Genomic DNA, 23,991 nt, shown 5'->3' on the forward strand with positions numbered 1-23,991 from the left:
ATGATTAATTATTAAATAATAAAATTCACGCAATATAAAAATGAAAAATAAAAAATATTTTCCATGGCCAACTAAATAAATGAGATGTGAACGAACCAAACGTAGAGTCCAAAATGCAATTGGTCCTTTGCTTTGACTTTTTTTTAATAAAAAAGTGGTCCATAGTGGACTACATGACACGCGCCAATGAGCGCGTCGCAGTTTGGGCCCACCACGGGTGCCCTCTGCTACAAGAAAGAGATTAATTCAATGAAATAGAAAGGCTTGTCAATCAAAATCAAATTAGTTTTAGACTTCTAAGTAAAAAATTAAAAAATTAAAAAAAAAAAATTGTTTTTTTTATGATATCATTTTCAAAGTATCAAGGGAGGACCAAATCATAGAAATTTGACCCAAGGGTTAGTTAGAATTAAGTCATTGACAAATCTTAATCCAATTTTAAGGTCATTCTTGGTCAAAAGAGAGAGAGAGAGAGAGAGAGAGAGAGTAACTCATTTTAAATTTGATGAATGGTAAATAATTCAAGGTCAAGAGTACATAAAAAGTTTGGGTTGGGTTGGGTTTGTTTAAATTATAGAGTCAATAGAGTTGATCAATGAACCAAAATCCACGTTTTTGTGCCACCTTTTTGGGCAATGACCATGGAGGTCATCATTTGCATGCGTCAAATTTCTAAAGGGATAAATTTTCTTACTTCCTTTTAGAAAAGTATTCTTACTTCATTTGGTATTCTTCCCAAGGAGATATGACTCCACATCTTTGTTTTGAATGTGTCCTCTTTTGTGTTTTGGGTCTAATCTAAACAAGAAGGTGAGTATGAGGTGTGGACATTCTTCCAAATTTTTATTATTAAAATAGACTTTTTCTAGGTTGAAAATGCATTTTAAAGATATATGATTTGTTTGGAAATTGTTTTTCAAAACAATTTTTTGTTTTTCTAAACAAAAAACATAAAAAACACGAGTTTGATAACAAAAAAAAACTATTTTCTATTTTATATTTTTAAGAATATAAAATAAAGTTTTGCCAGATAACATCTTTTAATTATTTTTTATTATTTTTATATTTTTTTAGGGTTGTTTTAAAAAATAATTATACAAATATGTAAAATGATTAAAAATAAAAACTAGATATAAAAATTATTTTTAAAAATATTTAAAACAGAATAAAAATATTTAACTTTTTAAACAGACTTTTGTTATATAAAAATTAGAAAATAATTATAAAAAATTATTCTCAAAAACTATTTTTCAAAATTGTTTTTTAAACAACTAACAAATAGACCCATAGTTTCTTAAAAGGGAAGACATGATATATAAAGGATCCAACTTTAATTCAAAAAATAAACTATATTAAAAAAATGCGACTTCAATTCAAAAATAAATTTACTATGAAGTTGTATTTTAAAAATATAGTTTTATATGAAAATAATAATAATAATAATAATAATAACACCAAGAATCTAGATGATCACAAATGTTTGAAATAATATTGAGATATGATATTATTTAGTTTAAAAAAATCATTTTAACTTAAATCTAGCATTCTCATACTAATATTGGAGGTTAGAAGCACATACTTATTATTTATAAGATAAAGTTGGATTTAAAAATAAATAAACAATTATTGGGTATTATAAGTAGTAGATAGGGTATCAATTGGATGTTGTTAAAGAGGATTTATGGGTATTTAGTATTTAATTAAAGCAACGTGTACCAAGAGAAGAGAGTTAAGTCTTCCATTTCAAATTTCAATTGCTAACCCTAAAGATGTCTTTTGTGGAACTTTATTATATTGAGTCGCTATTCTTGACTCCACTTTCTTCCTCACCTAATTCATTTTTCTTTTTTTAATTTTTTTTTTAATTTAGCTTTTACTTCAAAAGGTTAGGGATTTTGTACTTTTAAAAAATATTTTGGAAAGAAAAAAAAAACCCAATTCCTAGGATACCAATTATATCAAAATAATATGTATTTTTTGCCCAATATTTTTTAATAAAAAATTGTTATTGTTGCCAATATGATTTATCAAAATTGTAAAAACTAAAATAAAATAAAATAAAATAAAAACCCAAAATTGTCTTTTGAGTTGATCTTGGTGGTAGTCCTAATCATGATGAGATGCATTGAATATGGAGTTAATTTTAAATATTGTATGGAAATAGAAGGTCAACCAACCCAATTTGGGTTTATTGCCCTTTCCATTTTAGTTTTAAACCACCATGGATTTGATGTTCATCTTTCTTTCTTCAGCCATTACCCCCAACCCCTTCTCTATCTTTAGTGTCTTTTATTTGAAAATTCCATTATGGTTCAAGGTGTTCTTTATTACATCATCCACACTAAGGTATTTGAAAATTCCATCATCTCATATGGTTCATGGTGCTCTTTATTACATCATCCACACTAAGGTGAAAATGGGATACAAGGAGGAAAATGTAAATAAATAAAAATAAAATAAAAAATATATAAAGTTCCTACATATCGAAAGGTGAAAGAGATGGATCGGTTAGGTCAACCTTCTTAGATGGTTAAGTTGATCATAAAATGAAGTGAGAGGACAACATATAGGAATGAATTATTTTTCATACCTTGTAGAGCTCAACCTCATTTTTTTATAGTTTCCTTTCGGGAGATCGTTAATGAAAGGTAATAAAAGAAGGCATAAGTTATATGTTACTTTGAATGATTTCTCTTATGTCTATCTCGAAGATTCTAACTGTTATGTGGTTAATATAGGGTCGTTTTCAAGGCTTTAGCTGTTAAAAGTTATTACTTATGAGAGGTCAAATTTTTATAGGCGATGATCATTGTTGATGTTGTTGCGTAGATGTGTCAACCTCCTATTTGTGAAGTGATGACGGTGGTGGTCTAATCACATGTATTGTATTGCAATTGAGTGAGTGCCACAAAGTTGTCATGACAAGCAACATGTGAAGGTAATATGTTGCTCTTTTGACCTTGTCACATTGTAAAGAATTTTCATGCCACCAAATCTTCTTCCTATTTTCTATGTCGATTTAGTAAATAATAGAAAAATCAAAGCGGAGGTGACACATTTTTTCGAGACAACTTGTTTTTTCGTTTTCTCCAAGTGTCACTGATAAGTGAATTGTCATTTGTTCTTATATGAGCTTTTGGTCTTAACAATTTTGTTTTCTGCTTTTCTTCTTCCTTGCTTCTTTTTCAAAAGGTACTAGTGAAGTTTATGACATAAGACAATGCTTCAAGATTCCTTCTTTTGTGAGGCTTTATCTTTCCATTGAAAGAATGAACTTCCTCTACTCAAGTCAAGAGAATGATTAATTCGTATTGAGCATTTGGAGGTAGGTCCTCATCTTCCTTTATCATTGATTCTATGACATTTTTTTAAGGTGCCCTTGCACCATTTGATCCCAATACTATAAGTGTTTTGATGATAGTAGTTTTTATGAACTATGTTCCTAACTACAAGATTAGTTTGAGGGAGTTGCTCTTCCTATACCAAGTGAGTGCCATAATACTGGTGCAAAGTACATCTCTCCAAACGATAGGTTAAGAAGTTTGGTTTTTGAGACTCCAAACTCTAGGGGAAAAAAAAAAAGTAGACTAGGGTTTTCTGTTGGTTGACGAACAACAAGAGGGGTCGAATGTGCAAGAGATCGTGCCTCCAATGCTTCTTAAAGAGGATAGAGATAATATGTTTGCTCTTCCCCTCTTCTTATTTTGATTTTTCTACTATAATCTTAAATTGATTTTCTATATTTTGGAGAATCTCGAGGGTATCATTGGAGTGTTTTTACAAAGTGGTCAATTTTAGTTCTCCATATCACTCATCTGTTTTGGAGTCATTCTAGTTTGACAAGGTTAACATGTCACCCTACTCTAGGAGTAAGTTCCAATTAAGGTTATTAAGGGTGAGTCTTCTTTTGACTGTAAAACCTTTGCTCTTGTGTCGATCCTTCCATTTCAATTTAAGAATTTTGTGACTTATGTCAACAGATATACTCCTGTCGAGGACATGAATAATCCCATCCTTGACTTGCTAAAGGCATTGGGAATTCCTATGCCTCATTCTACAAAGAGGTCAATCAATAGAAAAGGCTCGAATCAATGTAAGAAGAAATCTAAGAAAAGATTGTCTTTTGCATAATCATTGTCTAATTTAAAGAGGAGGAAAATGTCTTCATTAGAATCATTGTATGATCAAGCACAAATCAATATTCAAGTTTCTCTATATGAGAGGGACAATGTCTAGGAAAATCCAATACTTGACCACATGATGGTTAAGGGTTCTTTTTCCCATGATGACTTAACCCGTCAGGATGTATTGAGTTTTTCATCTAATGTCCTTTTGTTAGAGATAAAGGGATAGTTGTAAGATCCTACTCAAGTTTCTCCCTATAGAACTCCTTTAAAGAATGCTCTAATTGGGGATACATTTGCTATTATTCCACCTCATCCTTTCATCTCCAAGAAAACACCCCCATGGTAGCATCTTGCACTTAGTCATCTTAAGACCATTGTGCATGGGTCAATCGTTCTAAACTATCCTTCTTTTTCCCAAGTGTGGATGTTGATTCAGACCTAAAAGTCTTAATTGCCCCTCAAATTGTCAATGAGTTTTTTGAAGGGAAGACTTGTTGGCATCTTAGATCTTATATAGTAGAAGCCATAACAATTCAAAAATTAAATCTTTTTAAGGTTAAAAAACTATACCTTTAGGTTTGGATGTTTCCAAACCATATTTTTCTAATTTGGTGAAGCTCTCAAAGATATTGTGTGTCTTCCACCTAATGACTCTTACTTGGATCTTGGCACTTAGAGAAGAGCAGTCTTCTCTTGTAAGGAAAATGAAGACTTGGGTTTTTTCTAAAAGATATAAGAGTAAGAATTAGTTTAAACCCAAACCCTAAAAGGGTTTATATAAGCTAGAGATGGGTTTAAGTGACTAGATGCAAGACATGGGCGAAGGTCACTTGACCTAGCCTATAAGGTCATATTTAATTAATTAGCTAATAATATGGATTTCAATTAATTAAATAACACAAATAAATCCCAACAAACAATTAATCATATGTTTTAGTGCAACCTTGTGCAACTTATTGCACCCCTAATGCACACAATATAATTCATTGAATTAAAATATAATTTTCTCAATAATAAGTGTCACTAGGAATATGAACTCGAGCAGGAATCAATGGGACTCGTAGAAAAATATTTACTCCTTTAGAGTCATAATTTTAAAATTGTCTCTTCATTCCACTAAAGAGAGCTAATTGAACTTTTGTATCCTATTGAGATAAAATTAATTACTTATTCAAGTCCATGACTTACCATTCATTACATGCAAATTCCTCATGAATTTATGTCAATAATCCAACTAGATAATAGTTATCAATCTTTCAGGATTACCTTTCTAATCCTTGAGTCTTATATCTATCTATATCATGATCAATTGACATACGCTTATCCATTAAGAATACATGTTAAATTCCACTAAAGAAATTATTATAGTCATAGATTTTATGATCATAAATACTTAAGATCAACTAAGGAGACATTATTTCAAACCCATGAGATATCATGATATCTCCATTGAGAATATATATTAGTAATTACTTAAACCATTAATCATTCAATCCATAAGGAATATATGATCATACTAAAATCAAACCTGTAAAATCAAAGTCACTCATAACTTAAGCACTAGTGTAATATTCTCTCAAAGTTAAGAACTCATGCAACACAATAGCTTGAAGAAATCATGATAATCTGATAGTCATTCAGTCGTGACTCTCCATAGGTCATATTCAATGTCTAACCATATACATTAATACACATACCATGAGACATTTATCTCGATGACCAAGACAAATCATTCCACTACTTTGGAAGTGGTGTACTATGACTTCTAAGGAATTGTCCAAGTACATGAATGAGTAGTGAACAATTTATCATCTTGTAAAAAACTCATAACTTGAATATATTTTTTTTTTTTACAATTCCTAATATACTTAAGTCATGTATAATACAAGTGATATAAATATAAATGCTCAAATAAATAAATGGTCATATAAACAATGCAAGTGGAATAGAATAATTGAAATCGTATAAAATAATAAATCAAGTTTGTTACAACATGCTATACTTTTAAAGGTTCTATCTTAAGAAGATCAATCTTATTTCTAGCAATGACGAGCATGATATGATGGTTAAGTACATCAGTATGGGAATTAAGGTTGTTGTTGCTCTAGTGATTATGTGACCCAATGTCATCCCTAAGTTAGTTGGCTTGATCCTCCCATTGCCAAGAATTAGAGCCCTTCTATTGGTGAGTGATCAGTCGTTAATCGTCGTCTAAACTTTGCAACAAAGATCGTAAGTGTTTTTTATTTTTTATTTTTAAGAGACTTCTACAATTGGTTATCGTTGTGTAGGCATGTATGATTACTTCTACTATGGTGGGTCAAGCTAACCAAGGGCATCATGGAGGTAGGGTCCTATAGGGGCATCACGGGGTGGCCTTGCAAGAGCGTCATGGTAGACAAAATGCGGAGGTAGGGCATCACTCTTTTAACCTTTCAACATGACAAGGAATTTCCATGTCCTCACAAAGTTTCAATAATTTTTATTACATTTAATTATTTTATTAAAATAATTAAAAAAATTAAAAATAAATCATTGATTACGCAATACATTGTAAATTAGTCTCCTTTCAACTATCAAAATAATTTTATTTTATTTAGTAATGGAATTGCTTCCATCATCGTAACCATCATCCTTCACTAAAGGCTTTCTCCACCTAACTCATTTCAAAGGATGTGCACCCCTTTGGAAATAATTTAAGCAGCCAAGACCATTGACCCTCTAACATTTATTTTTATTTTATTTCTTAGGTAACACATTATAATAATTAATAATGCTGTCCTCATAAACCTATGTAAATTCAATTATCTTTCAAACTGGCTCACTCCATGGACCACAAGGGTCACTCCACACACCGGCCAATTTAGCTAGGGATTAAAATATTATTATGCAATATGAGTTTTTAATCCCATGACCTCGGTTTCAAAGAGAAATAAACCAACCATTAAACTAAATGTTACTTTTTGACTTACATTTGTCCCCTTGAATCCTCTTCGTGCCTAACTTCGTAAATGTAATTATTTGTCATACAAAAAATAAGAATTTTTTTCCTTAATAAAATGAAATAAAATTAACAAAGCAATTTTTTTCTTTCTAACAAAATACAATCTCTTACTTTTGAAATAAAATAATTACAATATGTCTTATTTTAATTATTAATAAAACAATTCGAAAAAAAATTAATTTGCTAAGGACGTCATTTTTTTCTTAAAATAATGTAATGGCATGTTTGGTATATAAAATTAGAATAGTTGAAAAATCAAAATCTTGATAAAAGTAGGTTTGAATTTTCATTTGATTCATTCAAAGTGTTTTCATTCTCTTTTTCAACTTTTCAAATAATGTCTATTATAAAAAATGTCAAAATCTTATCATTTTTAGACCTTAATTTTCAAATATTTTCAGCCCATAATTTCAAGCATTTAGCTTTATCCAAATTTAAATTAAATTAAAATCTATTCAAATTTAATATAAAAAAAAGAAAAAAAAAATTCCCACTTAAAATTTAATATTAAATAGAAATACATCATTTACATGTATGTGCTTAAACCATAAAAGGTATGATAGAAATTATTACTATAAATAGCAAGATATTTTACTAAAAAATTTTATGTAAAAATTTAAAAATTAGAATTTTCTAAGGTACTAAATAAAATCCTCTTCTTCATGTAAATTTCCTTATTAAAAAAAAAGAAAAAGAAAAAGAAAAAGAAAAAGAAAAGAGAAGTCTTCTCATCTTCATGAATGGCTTTCATGACAAGCTTGATAAATGTGTTGAAGTCTGTTGGTAAAAAAGAAGCCTTGTACACAAGTTTCCAGGTCAAACATGGTTCGGAATTGGCATTCAATTAAGATGGAATTCAGGCATTCCAAGGGCATTACACCATTTACATATGGGGAATGTCTGCCATTAACTTCTCTAGAATTTCTTAGTCTATAAAAGCCAAAACCCTATTTCAGACCTAGAAAATTGGGAAGAAGAGAGAGAGAGAGAGAGAGAGAGAGAGAGAGAGAGATGGGGAGACTAATGGTAGCTTGGACATGACTTTGTTTTATTTGTTTTGGGTATGCGTAATTTCATCACATTTTATGGTATTTGGTAGGAGTGAACCATTGGAATGTATAATGTAATGTTGTTGACTCCAATGATATGATTTTAATAAGCTTCTATAATATATGTATAAGGGGAGATTGTTTCCTTGAGTTTCTCACTTAGCCCATGGTGTATGGCCTTGTCTCCTTTCCCATGTGCTTCTCACTTTGAAATGACACTCTCTACCAAACTCCTCAATTCCTTTTTCAAGGTGGAGGTGCTCAAATTTTAATAAAAATATAATATTTAAATAATATATATATATATTTAATATGGCTAATATATTGACTTTCCCACCTTTGAAAGCCGAAAATAATAATCAAAATAATAGGCATAAGTATATGCTTATTGTTACTTTTATCACATATTTCTTATGTAATATATGATGCCTCAACATCAACTTATGATTATTTTCATATTAATATTTTAAAAAATAAAAATTAAGGTATCGAATTAGTATTCATCAAACCCCCTCTGAATCATAAATGTATGTAATAAAATTTAGACTATTAGATGAAGATAAAAATGTATTCAGGTATAAACAAATAAAACTCGAAGAAATCTACATGATACCACATGATTGCAGGTAATTTTTTTATATCTGCTAAAAAAATACCTTCCGATATTGTAATGGAATGCTTTAAAATTCATAAATTGTATATTATTATGATGAAATAGATAATAAATTATAATAATGAAGTAAGAAAAGAGATTATCAATTTATGTAATAACCCTTTTTCAAAAAATAATAGTGGTAACATCATGGATTTGAATGAGGGCGAAGGTGGAGCTCACATATGGGGCTACTCATCCAAGTTAGGCACATGCCAAAAGAAGTCCAAACCATGAGGTTGAGAATAAGGGAGAGCTCATTAAGAGGTGTCTCTTAGTACACATCATACGCATCCCATCTCAACAACCAACTAACCCATCACCTACTCAATGGGACAACCAAATTAAATTCAAAGAGGTAGAGTTTTTCTATATACGATTGTGAAAGCCGAAGGCTCCTTGCTTTGATTATGGTGTTTTTGTCCCCTTTAGTTTTGTGTTCTAAACCATGTTTTCAAATAAACTATATAGTAAAAACAAAACAAACCATGATAATGTGTGCAAGTGTTTTACTTTGACACATCAAGTGGGTGGTCTTTGTAGCATTCCCAACACGCTATCACGTTTCATTTTGCCTCAAAAATCTACCTTTTATCAACTTAAACTATTGGGATTCGATTACTTTCTCATAAGAAGAACTAAAAATATTAGAAATAGGAGTTCAACTACGATACTCAGTTGATATACATTGAAAAATATAATCAATCAAATCATATCATATATGTATTTTAATCTCAATGTTTATATCTAATATTATTATTATTTTTATCTAATCCTATTGCTTACGTGCTTCATCTGTAATATATTTTCAACGACCGAGATATAAAATTCAAGACCCGTAATATTAAATTTTCTTACTTTTATCTATATATACCAATGTCGAAGCAAGCTCTACGCATAGGCTCTACTAGCATAACCAAACAAGTTTATCAATCATTATTTTTTAGTTGAAAGCAGCTTAAACCCTTAAAGAAAAAGAAAAAGTCAACCAAAAAAAAAAGGAAAAAAGGAAAAAAGGAAAAATAAAATTGCAGTGTGAATCATGTCGAGAGTGGCGGTGGGATTGATTATGTAAATGGTTTCGTGTTGGAGGTGTGGCTAAGAATGAAGACTCTAAACAACACAACAAAGTCTAATGTGTTTTAACTTGTGGGAGAAGATACATATTAAAGGCTTAGAATTTAACGACACATTGACCAAATCAAAGAAATGCACAACATTAGAAGAAAATACAAGGAGTGAGTCCCATTTTCATACGGTAAGAGAGATGGTCTTCATCTTGACGTCACAAATGGTTTGTGCTGGCTTTTAGGCTTTGGACCAGCGTGGGAAAGATGAAACCCTCGACACTGCACAGATGTAGAAACCTTACATGGGGTAATAATGTGATCTAAGGCGTTTTTCAAAAATTGTTTTTGAAAAACAGTTTTTCTTTTTGGAAAAAACAAGACATGGGGTAGAATATAAGGGCTTGTTTAATTGATGTTTTTGAAAATTGTTATGAAAAGCAGTTTTTGAGAACAACTTTATGTGTTTTTAGAAAAAAAAAATTGTGTTTAGAAACTAAATTTTAGAAAACAGTTTTTGTTATCAAAAACAAAAAAAAACATATTTGGTTGAGTTAATAAAAAAGTTTTTTAGAATAAATAAAAAAACATGTTTCAAAGTTTTTTTTTTTTTTAATTAATAAAGTGTTTTTTTCATTAACTTGATATTATAAATATATAAATAATTTTCACATGGATAATTCATTTAAATTAAAAAAAAATCATTTTAAAATTTTTACCCTAGTTATAATTTTTTTAAACAAATGATGACTTTATAACCATATGTAAGTATATTAATTTTAATAATTTAAGGAAAAAAGAAAATGTTTACATGTGAGGGTGTGGTGATCGGGTATAACTCACCTTTGTGGAAACACAAAAAGAAAGGAAAAAATAACACGAAAAACAATCTGTTCTTTGAACAGTGAAAAACAATGAAAACATTTTTTTCTTATTCTCAAAAAAGTGGTTTTTGAGAACATGAAAAACACAAAAAATAAAAACACACCTCCCTTCCCTAAACAAGTTTTTTGTGTTTTTTATTTTCAAGAACAGAAAACGATTCTTGAAAACATGAACCAAACAGACCTAAGGGACTCTTTAAAAACTGTTTGTTCTTAATCATTTTTACTCAAAAGATCAAGTTTGACGGATTTACGACAGAAGCCATTTTTTTTGAAAATTTGTTCAGAAAGTTGTTTGCTTCAAACACAAGGTAAAAGCTTTTCAGTCACCCTCACACATGGGCTCTGATTTAAGAAAGGTGCGACTTTGAAACAGAGAGCCAAACTAACAACCAAGGTTTAAAAAGAACATATTACTCCTTGTTTTAGCCCCACCCGCAGGGGCAAAGCTTTAATTGCTAAAAGCTAGTTCTACCTATTGAAGTTTTTATAATATATTTGATTGTTATTAAAGCACTTCCATACAAAACTGAGCAAAAATGCTTGATGCATGAGGCATTATTTAATAACCATTTTTTGAAAACGGTTTTCTATTTTCCAAAACAATAAAGCAAGAAAACACATTCTTTTCTATTTAATATATATATATATATATATATATATATATATATATAGTATTTTCATATAACATCTTTCAACCGGTTTAGGTCATTTTTACTTGTTTTTTAATAATCGTTTTCAAGAATAATAATACAAATCAAAGAATGATTAAAAATAAAAACACTGCATATCAAAGTTATTTTTAAAATGTATTTTAGAATATAAAAAATAGGTTAAGAATATTTTAGGTTTTCAGACAAATTTTTATTTTATAAAATATTAAAAAATAATTTTCAAAATCTATTATTAAAAAAACTGTTTTTAGAAACACTTTCTACGTATTGACTAAGTGTGTGTTTGGTAACAATTTTAGGAAGTGTTTTTAACTTTTTTTAATACTTGAAAGATAAAAATTTTCAAGTGTAAGAAAATCTCAAAATACTTTCTAAAATCACTACCAAACCCATTCTAAAACTCTTTTCACTAATCTTATAATTCAAAATTTTGTTATAGATAAAAGCTTTGTTTGAATAATAAAAAGCCAAAGATAAAAATTAAAACAAAAATAAATTCAATCTCAACAAATTTTTGAAACTCTTATGTATTTCCAATTTAAAAATATAAAAATAAAAAATTATTATTTAAAAAAAAAAACCCTATTTTAACTTTTTGAAAAAGTTCTTTTCCATTTAATAGAACTTTTACAATTCTAATATTTTAAAAATTGGGCCTTTGACTTCAGCTTTAACATCCTGCAAAAGCTTCCTACCTCAAGATTAGAATTAGGAAGGGCTGTGAGTCGTGAGAAGAGATCCCCAAAGTAAATTCTATACTCTAGGCTCCTTGCACAAATACTTAAAAGTAAGCATGTTTCAGAAGTCATGGAAGAAGATTAATAAAGCTTGGTTGGTTCTCCTTTTTAAAAACCCAAAAGCAAAGTGAAACAGATTGCTAAGTAGTAAGTACAGTAGGTTGTAAAGCAGATGGAGAGCAGATCAATTGATGGTAAGTGAAGGGCAAGGAACAGAACCACCCAGAGATGGATTATCAAGTTGGGATAAAACAGAATGCCTTTAAGATCAAATGTTTACAGTGATGGTGGGTGGCTTGCATATTAACATTTTAAATGTGCCTCGTAGAAACACTTACAGGTTTCAGCACTTGCTTGGGTCTACACTCCCAAAGTATTATCAAGTGGAAGAACCATCTGCAGCCAACAACAAGTGAAACAAATTCTGACAATATTTCTCAGTTTCATATCAAGAAAAAAAGATAGAAAATTAATTGTAGGCTATATATTTCCTTCATGTAGCATCTTACTGGAGGCTTGGGAACATTATCGAAGGAGACTTAATAATACCATAATTTTTCCCTGTAAACCCTCAATTGTCTTGGTTGCTAAAAAGCAAGAAACATGTACACCAATGGCTTCCAACCAGCTGATTCAATTGAAACTTTACATAAATCATTTTTCCCTGTACCAAAGTGCACCCTCAATTGTCTGGGTGCTAAAAAGCAACAGATATGGACATCAGTGACTTCCAACCAGCCAATTCAATTGAAAGTTTACATAATTTAGTTCAGACATAGTTCTCATGAAATCTGAAACTCATTCTCTCTCTCTCTCTCTCTCTCTCTCTCTCTCTCTCTCTCTCTCAATTCAAACTTTCACAGCTTTTTACCTTTTTTTTTTTTCCTTTTTTAAGAAAATTGCTAGGGAAAAGAAAGTAGTTTTGTCAGCATTTACAACATTATGGACATTATACATTACCAAATTCAGTAAATCTCATTGTTAAACAGATAAAGTTGGCATCCTTTACAGTGTTGGTTCAAAGTCAAAAGATGCTAATTGCTTTCCCCTTCAGCCGTTCATGAGTATGATTCTACAAAAAGAAAAAAGAAATAAAGAAGGCTCTCACAGATCAACCTAGGTTTATCACCTCTTCGAAATAAAGCAGGCCAGCATATAATCAATTGATCAGGACTTCAGAGTTTTCATTTTCTTCTTAAAATGTGCTCCCAAACGATCAATCTGGAAATTCATAGTAAAATCACATGCTCTAACTAATCTTTCAGTCTGGAAAGCCTCCAATAGCTTGCTTTTTCAAATGACCAGGAAGTATTATTCTACAAGATCAGAGCTCCAAAATCTGCCAATATTTATGAAATTTTCTGAAAAGAGCATGGAAAAATGATTATGCAAGTTATTTGAGTATCTCTTCAGCATACAATACATTTTTTTTTTCCTTTCATTTTTTGATTGAAAAATGTTATTGTAATCCATCCTCTGAAAACTCACAGTGAATATTCCACTTGCCTATCATCTTCACAGCCATGCCTGAATTCTTTTAATAATGCAGTTCAAAACCATACCTGACCATGCATCTAGTCAAAAAGAGCTTAAGCACCCTTTGCAGAGAGATCTTGCAACCCACAAACCATATTTGCAGGGACAGCTAAGTCAATCATTTTTGGATAAGATAGATTCAAATCTGAAAAACAATTAATTCACACTCTTAAGGGGCCATGTAGAAAATATTAAAGGGCAGTTTAAAATAGGAGTAACAGATTTATCATGGTTTTCCCCTGCCAGATAGTTTTTACTTACTTTCCATGATATCCTTAAATGTTTCCTGCAAAAGGAGATCCAGAATAAAAAAAAAAACAATTAGGAAGATAAGAGAAGTTTGGCCAAGATCTAGGTAAATAAAAAATGTTTAATTGATATTTTTCCAAGTCTTTGCTCATCAAAAACCCAATTTAATCAGCTAATTATCTTAAAGGTTAGATATATCCTTTTTTTCATCAAATGCTTTCAAATTCCAGCAGTGTTTTTGTAAAATCTCAACAGGAGAATCATTTTATTTAAAATAACATGACTATGTTAGATTATTGTGAATGTCATTCACTTTAATGAACAAGCCAAATTGGATAGCATTCATTGAACAAGGACAGGTTAACCAACAAAAGGTAGGCAATGGTGTCCATAGAATCATAATCCATTTGGTAATAACCAGAAAGATAAATGAGAAATAAAAGAAAATATGAAAGCAACAATTCTGGCTGAAAGAATTACCTCATCTTTTGTTAACCGAGGATTATAGAGCATTTCCTCCCCCACAGTACTTACCTACATCTCAAGCATAGTCATTGCATAAGTTGATAATTAAACAATTTACATGTTCCAGGAGAGAGAGAGAGAGAGAGAGAGAGAGAGAGAGAGGATGGTTACATACAGTGAATCCCTTGTAATCATGAGCAGGGTAGATCAATGTGTCTTTGGGCAATGTGAAAATCTGGATTGATAAGAAAAATTTTTAGAAAAAGAGAAGTGTAACTGTACCATAATGGTGTTTGAAATACCAAATACATAGAAGGTTTTTTCAATTTTCTTTCCCATGAAAAAAAATGCCCACTCTGCTTCATGTTCTTGCCTGTGAATGCACCGAATTGTAGAGTTGATGTGAACATCCACCCTGTGAGTCAATTATAAAGATTAAACAATGCTCCTTGAGAATCTTTTAGAAAAGTTCTCTTTTAAAAATGAAACAAATTCTTCACACTTTCAGCCTGTAAATATTTAATAACTACATTAAACCTGAAAATCCGTTCTTCCACATCCACGAATCAGCAAGGCATCCCCAGTGAAAGCCATCCTTGGTTCAGGTTGATCAGGGGCATCTCCTGTAACATAGGTGACACAACCTATTGTATGACCAGGAGTAGCACGAACCTGCAGCAAAAGGAAATAGGAAAAAATAAAGTTCTCGAAGATCGAATTAACAACTTTCAAACTCCATACTCATAAAAGATGAAAATTCTGCAATAACGGGGTAGTATTTGCATTTTGACTTGATATATATATATATATATATTTTTTTTTTTGATAAGCAAATGATATATATAAAACGGCCAATAGCCTCAAGGCATACAGGAAGTATACAAAGCTACCAACCCTCAAAAAACAACATAACGAAACAAGCCCTACTTGGAGGCTAAATATATATTTTATGATAAGTAGACTTGATATTAAACACCAAAGGACATCTTGATTCACCATATACCACCAAAAAAATCTAAAAAAATGTGCCTTATAAAATTACAGGATATACTACAGTGGATGCAAAATGACATTTTTTCTCTTACAAAATGGTAATGATGCATGATGCATGTGAAATTCACCTAATTGGGGTTATTTTTTAATAAACAATTAAAAAAACTCTTTCCTCAGGAAAGTACTGTTCAAAATTTTATCAGAAATAAAATATATATTGATAATAGTAAACTTCTTTTGGACAAGAATGCTTTGGACTGTGATATTAACTTTTTCGGATTGGTTTGGGTGTTCCCGGATTCAGTGAGAAATCTCTTTCTAGAATGGAAAGTTAAGGGGCTGAGGAAGAATAAAAGATCAATGTGGAGATTGGCTCCGATTTGTCTTTTTTCGTGTATTTGGGGAGAACAAAATCGAAGAACTTTTTAGGAGGAAGAGATGTCTGATCAAAGTCTAAGGAAGCTCTTTACCCGTTCACTTTTTTTATTTTTTTGACTTTTTGGGTGTCCTTAATGGAGACTAACATCCCTATTGTAGGTCTTGTTTCTCCTTTTTGCAGCCTGTTTGGGTTTTGCTTGTATACTGCCTGTATACTTGGGGTTCGCCCACTGTTTTTAGGTGTTAATTAATTCAATCTGCCTTTGTCTATCAAAAAAAAGAAAAAAAGTAAAGTTCATGAGAAGGATGAGAGGTCCTTCCCACAAATACAAAACTTGATCAAAATAGGACCATTCTCCTCCACTATACAATGATAACTACAGATCAAGACATGTACAAAATATCACAAGAAACCAAAACCAAACTCTTTCAAACGTTATCCACCCCTTTCGAATTACAAACCGATGTCCAACTTAGTTGAATAACCTTAAGTGGGATTCCTCTAAAAGCGACAGTTAAAGAGGCCCAAAAGGAGGAGTAGAAGTGAAGAAGATCCCACGACATCCCTTCTCTTTGGTACTTATCCTCAAAAATCCTAGCGTTTCGCTCTTGCTACACAATCCACAGTACAGTGAGGCAAGCGATATGCCAAAGAGTCTTACCTCTGATTGAATTCCTCAACCCTCTAAATGAAATAACCATCATATCTCCAATTCTCTAAGGGGGAACTCAATTGAAATTAGCTATTGTGAAGAGTTTATGCCAAAGGGCATTTTGAGATTCTATTTACTGTCTTGAGGGTGTTTTTTAAATTTTTCTTAGAACCTCTATTTGCTACTCCAAACGATACCAGGAATCGAAGATAGTTACTACTTTCTTCTAACATCCATGGCAGAGCGCTACATGAAAATTTAAAAGGCATGCAAAAATTTTACTAAAGGGTAAATCCTACAAGCTTAGAAGTGGGATAATGAAACATGATATTTGGAACTTCAACGAATCCAGTAACAAATAATTATATCATAGCTTATGAATATAGAGAAGTAGATATATGCAACTACAAAATAACAGTGTCACCTGCTGATAATTAAACATTGAAGTTCCTGACATCATGTCGTCATCATCTGGCTTAAATTTATTTTTCTAAACCATAATTCTCAATATTGGATTATCTAGAAATAAAATATATGTACCATGGATGATGTGATTACTTAGGGCAGGTTTCTGAAAAGAAGAGGTATAATTAAGAAAAACGGTTGACTGCACAGGAGATGCTGCCTCTGTTTTTGGGCTTGTGTTAATGAGAGAAGGCAAACTAATTCCAAAGTACACCTGCATCGCCTTATCTTTTAAGCAATCCCTGAATTCAACAACTCATAGACATCTCATGTACCAATAACTGCATCCATACCATGCAACAGAGACTTGGGATGCATTCTACAAGAACAAATTCTATTTAGCAAAATAAGGTGACTCGTGAAATGGGAAAACTCAAAGAGAATGGAAGAAACATTCGAAGGAGAAAAACCGGTGCACCTCCAGAGTCCAAACTAGAAATAAATTAACATATTATTGTTATTGAGCAGCCCAGAGAGTGAAATAAATTTACAATCATTCAGCTTTGTTGGGTCAAGAACAAATTCCAGAAAGCCCATCAGGGCAGATATGAACAAGAGAAGGCTACTTGCACAGGAATACATCCTTACAAGCAGATCCTCCCAAAATCTGCCTTTTGGGAAGAGATACAAAGAATTTCTCTGGTAATCAGACTCTAGGAGCATATAGCTCTCCACAAGCTGTAATACGAGGATCCAATCCACCTAAATAGTCTCTCTAATATGTACTTAATGGTGTAAGGAAATTTGTTTCCTTATGAACTATGCACAGCCACTCATTAACTGATTCCTATTACTTCAACCCACATTACAAATTCCTAAACCACTAGCAGCTTTAGGTTCTGAGGCCATGCAACAAATCAACCAAGTTTGTTTTAGGCCCAAACCCAAGCAGCATCTCTTATTATGTTCTTTTCATTAGTATAACAACACAATACAAATTGCTTCAAATGCCTAATTAGGGAGGCATTAGTAATGCAACAATTATTGTTCTAGAAATATCAGGAGTAAAATGTATAGCAACTGCCCGGCACCTAAAACAGAAACTAGAAAGTCAGTACATCTAGACCATAGGTTCTTCAAAAATTTGAAAATCAAGTCCTGAACTTTCCAGTGTGGTTCTTATAAGGAAAAAAAAAACTATAAATACACAAAACACAAGCAGTTCCCCTGTTCATCTTAAAGAAAATACATGAACCATGCCCTTACCTCCAGATACAGATCTCCAAAATAGATTTTATCACCATTTTCAACCAGAAGATCAGCTTTTGATTTGCTCATTTTAGAAATTATAGATTTTACACCAGGAACTTTAGTCTGCAAAAAAAGGAGGAAGAGAGAGAGAGCGAGAGTGAGTTACCATTTGATATAAGACTTTCAAAAATGCAATGAGAGAATTTTTTTGTGAATGAATCATATCAAGAAAAGAATAAGAATCAACCTCTACATACTATGAGAGAGAGTATGCGTGTATGTGTGTGAATGAACATGCAACAATACTGAAAAAAGAGTTAAACAGCATTGAAAATGTTAGAAACCTGCAGCAATACTGAGAAAACAGTTAAACAGAACTAAGAATGTTAGAAACCTTTATCAGCCCAGTTCCGGTAACATGATCAGCATGTACATGAGTATTCATTGCATAAATGAGCTTCAATCCTAGTTCTTTCACAAGGGAAAGGTCCCTCTCCACTTTCTTGTCGACTGGGTCAATCAACTGCAGATAAATGAACTCAGTTAGCATGTATTTCAGAATATATGCTAATGAAGAAATTAATGTATAAGTGAGTGGAATGTTGAGCCTATGCATAAAAGTCATCACTTGGGTATTGTGATAACTGAAATAGGGCAAGCAATTTTTCTGGATAGAGCATTCTGGTTGGAGCAAAAAGCAAGGATTTTTAGGAAGATTCACCCATGGCAGAGATGTGGGATAAAGTTCATTCCTATGTCTCTTCAGGCATCTTCTCACTGAGGTGTTCCTCAGCATTCCACCAAGTTTCATCTCTTTGGAATGAAAAGGTGTTTGCACTGGTAATCAAAGAAGTCATTTCAAGAAGAACTTTGACAGATGCATTTAGGATTCCAGATTAATTTTGCATAGGGGGCTTTATTAGAGACTGTGGAGGGGTGATGATTTTGGTCTTTTCCAGCCTGAATGGTAGTGATGGCTATTAAATTGTGTTTTCAGCTCTTCGAGAATGTTTAATTGGGTTTCCAGTTTGGGTGTTAAAACCCTGATCAAGGAAGAGATTTCTTGGATATAAATTTTTGTGCCTCCTCTAGAGGCCAAAGTCCTTGGTGTCTTACTCATTGATGAGGGAGATTCATACTCTTGCTGCAGATAATGTTTCTTCTTTTTATTTGAAAACCTAAATCAGTTACCCCAATGACCAATGATATGTAAAATAGAATCTGGCTTCATAGAATGTGCAAAGTAGTTTTAGTGAATTAGGCACACCTACCTTCCCTAGGTGCTTGCCATCAATTAGTTTTCTAGTTTTAGTGAATGAATGTGCAAAGTAGTACCCTAAGGTAATGAGAGGGTTAAGTCAATTCAATCCATACTCACCCTTATTTTTTAGCATTTTACCAAATGTAGCAAGTATATTGATGTTAAGAGCTAAAGTGTGTATCATTTTAGAACATGTCCTAGAGATTAGAAATGGAATGAAGGTGTTTCATTGGCAACTCAAAAAATGAGACAATTTTCTTTTCTAGAGATAGATTGGAAGATCTACGGAGTCTTAAGCCCATTTTGATAGTTTGAGGCTACTTGTCCATAAGTGGAAGAATAACTCTTATGAAGTTCTACTTGTTTCATAACCCCATTTACTTTCTTTCAATGTCCAAGATTTTAGGGAAAGGGATTCTAAGATTGAGAGCTTGTGAAGAGAATTTCTTTCTTTAGGTGCTATGAGGGGAAGAGTGAACATCTTATTAATTAGGATCGATGCAGGGCAAAGGGAGAAGGAAACTTAGGTTTAAAAAGGATTACTTTGAGGGACAAAACCCTTCAAGAGAAGTGTTTATGAAGGTTTCCTATGAAGGGTAACCTTTTTTCGAAATAGGGTCATCATGAGCATATATACGACACATCTCAACAAATGGTATGCTAACATTATTGTTAAATGGTCATACTATTGCCCTTGGGAGGTTATGTTGATGTTCCATTTGAACTACTTTGCACCACAACTCTGAACTTCAATTCATTATTGAAAAAGCTCATCTCTAGAAAAATCTTTGGTTAAGGAACCAAACCCTGTATAATAAATTCTCAAATATTTTAAATGTGATGAGATCCAAAAACTCTTCTATTTCTTTTATGTTAGGGCTCTCTTCTTTCTAAAACTTCTTCTATTTCTTCTAAGAAGAGTTTTACTCTTCTAATACAACTTGTCTCATCTGAAAATGGGAGGTTGTTCTCCTTATGTCCTTCTTGACCTAGGTGTGCTTTTTGCCTATCTTTCCTTATGTGAGGGTTTGAGGGTTTTGAGGTTAAAATTTTGAGTCCATTTTTATTCTTATTATTATTACTATAGTTTAGCTCTCTCAAAGGTCCTTGTACTCAATCTCTAACTTTCGAATTGATTTCATTTGGAAATCTAAAGTCAATTCTAAGAGCATCTCTAATGGGATGTCAAAAAGGCATGTTACTCTCAAAATCTAGCATTTGCCTTTAGTATTGTTGCTCCAATGGGCAATGCCATATTATGTGTTAAAATGGCAATGCCATTTTTTGTGCTAAATTTGGCATTGCTATTTCCAATGTCAAAAAAAACACTAGCATTATGCATTGGAGTAGTATGCTAAATTTTTTGGCTCTTCTATTTTAGAATTTGCACTAGAGAATAATTGTCAATACTAACAGATAGCTTTGATGTTACTATTTTAGCATTGAGCATTGGAGATATCTAAGTAAGTCTTTCATGGCCTATAACCTAGTCTCTTATCTTTCTAGCTAATTTCATTTGAAAATCTAAAGTCTCTCTTGAAGTAAAGGTCCTTGCATGACCTATGACAAATAAGAAGATAATACCAATGACATACTACAAATGAAGAAGCCTTGTAAAGCTCTAAAGTCAAACCATTATATTATGTGTTTGGAGAGTTATGAATAGATTGATCATCCTTTTCTTCATTGCTTGATGGTTATGAGGCATTGTCAAAGGTTGTTTAGACTTGTTAGGAGAGACTAGGTACCCCTCAAGAGCAGGAAAGATCATATTTATTTTTTAGGTGTAACAGGGGTGCTCCTTAGAGGCATTGTCAAAGGTTATGTGTTTGGAGAGTTATGAATAGATCGATCATCCTTTTCTTCATTGCTCGATGGTTATGAGGCATTGTCAAAGGTTGTTTAGACTTGTTAGGAGAGACTAGGTACCCCTCAAGAGCAGGAAAGATCATATTTATTTTTTAGGTGTAACAGGGGTGCTCCTTAGAGACAAGGTGTGTTTTGAAATGTGGCTAGACTCACTTTGATTTAGTTAATTTGCTGAGAAAGGAATGCAAAAACCTTTTAGAATGAGTGGAGCTTTGTGAATTTGGTATGGGATATGGTTTTTTTTTTTCCTTCTATTCTCTTTAGACCTTTAACTTTGGAATCTACAAGGTCACAATCTTGAGCCTCCTTTTGCTAGATGGGAATCCTTGTTTCTAAGTCCAAGAGGATACTTAAGCATGTGCAACCAGTATGAAATCCACCTCTAGAGGGTTCTTTTTATGTTAAACTCGGGTGTTCTTCGGGTAACCTAGGGCAACTTACAATTGAAGGAGAGATAAAATATCATCAAAATACCATATTGAAAACCCGCTAGAGAGGTTTGGCTATTGAGACAAAGATCCTATAAATTTTGAGGGGTTTATCTCAAGAAAGGATATCAGCCTTTCTTATCTCTTAGTGAAAGGGGAATCAACTATTGTTATTTTATGGGTATCAAAAGAGGAAAGCGGCCCCTGAAAATTGGATGCTGGGCTTTGCCAAATTATTGATTTCCCTATAGATTTGGGATGTTTCTCCGGGCCCCTACACTTAGCTAATAGTGTTGTTAATCTTTTAGCCAAAAAGGGAGCAAAGCTGCTGGTTTCTTTTGTAAAGGACTATTACATCACTGAGTCATATGGAGTTTTGGGAATTATGTAGGAGAAGGTTACACATACTTTCCTTGATTTTTATCAAAATGTTTAAACTTCTGGGAGGATTTCTGTTTCTTCTTTGTAAATATTAATTCATATCAACGAATTTAGCATTTCTGGATAAAAAATATTAAATTCTAGAAAACTTGGGACACGAGATTTGTCATCCTTTTTTCCTTTTTATCAATGTGATGCAGCGGTAGGTAGTTCTGTGCAGAGCTTTTAAGTGGGTTTAAGAGAAGGGAGAAGGAGTTCATTTCTGCCACATGCCGGTGACAATATATGACAGAAAAGGGTCAATTAGACACTTAAAGATTCAACATTCTCTGTATTGAGTCAATCTCAGGGTGAGTTCAAATCTAAATAAGCGTGTGATTGTCCTGGTGGGGCGGAGGACATTCGAGATCTAGAAAGAGCTGAGGAATGCAATCACTAGGTTCAAAAGGCTGCAAAAGCCCATCTCGAGGATTGCTCCAAGGGGGTGTAAGCCTAAAAGGGCAGGAGTCCTCCACATATAGGTCCATCTTCAGGAGAATTTACTAAATCAATTTTCTGAAAGCACCATGTCAAATACGCATCATCAGTCATCACCATCGATCGCTAAGCTTCTTTTCTGAACCAAATGAAAGTTAAAGCTAGAAAAAAGGAATTTTCTGCAAAGTTCATAAAACAAGCACACACCCAAATGAATTTCGAACAAGATACTATCCTCGATCAAAGGTGAAAAATCAAGACCATAAACTCGAATGTATTACAATCATATTCCAAAACAAAGAATTAACATTAACGCAAGCTCACGGACTACTGAAAAAACTGAGCAAAAGAATATTCAAATCAAAGATCATACAATTGAAAATCAAAATTCCCATTTCCCTTTTGTACGGCTTCTCAGCAACAACCAAACCAAGTTCAGAAAACAAAACCTAACCAGTGCGGGTTTATCAGGGTGAGAGACGTCAGCGAGCAGGTAGGTGTAAGTAGAAGACTCCTGCTCAAACAGCTGGCGAAACAAAAGCTTTTTCGATGACTGTCCAAACGACGTCGAATAACACTTCACCATCCGATGTGACCTGAAGCCACGGGCCTTGGCCATCGCTGGCATTGCCGAGAATGAGCCTACACGGAGTGGAGCTAGAGAGAGTCGAAGCATTTTCGCTTTGTCCTTGATCTCCAATGGGGCCTCTGTTTGGCCGCCTAGAAAATGGAACTCCGGTGGAAACACGAAACTACTGCTCTATCCTGAGCAAGAGGTTAGTGACAAATTAACACCAAATGCTGAGTTAAGGTTACGGCACGTACATAGAGACCCACTTGTGTGTCATTTGCCGGATGAGGAAAAGAAAAGGGTTATTTAGTAAATAGACCATTGAAAACTTGATTTTGAAAATTATGGTCCGTGTAGTTGCTGTTTTTGAAAACTGTTGTGAAAAATAATTTATAAAAAAGGTTTTTTGTGTTTTCATAAAATAAATTGTGTTTGGGACTAAATTTTGTAAAATAATTTTTTTTTCTAAAAAAAAAAACATATTTGATTAAGTTAATAATTTTTTTTATAGTAAGTAAAACAAAAAACATATTTGAAAGCTATTTTTTCAATTAATAAAATATTTTATTTTATTAACTCGATATTCTAAATATATAAATAATTTTCATATGCACAATTTATTTAAATTTAAAAAAATTATTTAATCTTAAAGTTTTTATAACAGTTATAATTTTCTTAAATAAATGATGATTTTGTAACCATATGTAAGTATATTAATTTCAATAATTTAAGGGAAAAAAAAGAGCTTGTGGGTGGGGGTGTGGTAGTTGAGTTGAGCTCACTTTTGTTAAAATATAAAAAACATTTAGAAAAACATAAAAATAATGAAGAGAAAACAATGAAAATATATTTTTATTGTTCTAAAAAAAATGGTTTTTTA

The 23,991-nt window shown here is 32.2% G+C and overlaps 1 protein-coding gene across 5 annotated transcripts; it reads right to left on the bottom strand.

The window, feature by feature from the left end:
* Positions 1 to 13,150: 13,150 nt before the first annotated feature.
* LOC100248855 (persulfide dioxygenase ETHE1 homolog, mitochondrial) lies at positions 13,151 to 23,362 on the bottom strand. Of its 5 annotated transcripts, none has more exons than XR_786971.3 (10): positions 22,995 to 23,362; positions 18,519 to 18,647; positions 18,140 to 18,247; positions 14,982 to 15,116; positions 14,818 to 14,859; positions 14,620 to 14,679; positions 14,460 to 14,513; positions 13,992 to 14,016; positions 13,683 to 13,875; positions 13,151 to 13,555 (listed from the first exon to the last, which is right to left on the bottom strand). XR_786971.3 is itself a non-coding variant. In XM_010658810.3 (10 exons), exons 1-9 carry the CDS (start codon positions 23,214 to 23,216, stop codon positions 13,784 to 13,786), a joined length of 867 nt encoding a protein of 288 aa, XP_010657112.1. In that variant the 5' UTR covers positions 23,217 to 23,362; the 3' UTR covers positions 13,151 to 13,266; positions 13,757 to 13,783. The 5 variants fall into 5 exon arrangements, 4 of the variants coding, with proteins under 4 accessions (XP_010657112.1, XP_010657111.1, XP_010657110.1 ...); XM_010658810.3 differs by having other exon boundaries at positions 13,151 to 13,266; positions 13,757 to 13,875; XM_010658809.3 differs by having other exon boundaries at positions 13,151 to 13,533; positions 13,757 to 13,875.
* Positions 23,363 to 23,991: the final 629 nt, after the last annotated feature.

The sequence above is a fragment of the Vitis vinifera genome, chromosome 12 (genome assembly GCF_030704535.1).
Source record: "Vitis vinifera cultivar Pinot Noir 40024 chromosome 12, ASM3070453v1".
NCBI lineage: Eukaryota > Viridiplantae > Streptophyta > Magnoliopsida > Vitales > Vitaceae > Vitis > Vitis vinifera.

What these genes read in the sequence shown, in the direction of transcription:
- LOC100248855 (XM_010658810.3), bottom strand. Translation starts at nt 23,216, where the DNA reads ATGCTTCGACTCTCTCTAGCTCCACTCCGTGTAGGCTCATTCTCGGCA. An exon ending in ACAATTCGGTGCATTCACAG is followed by an intron (nt 14,680 to 14,817) that starts GCAAGAACATGA and finishes TTATCAATCCAG; the next exon opens with ATTTTCACATTGCCCAAAGA. An exon ending in ATGATTACAAGGGATTCACT is followed by an intron (nt 14,514 to 14,619) that starts GTATGTAACCAT and finishes CTTGAGATGTAG; the next exon opens with GTAAGTACTGTGGGGGAGGA.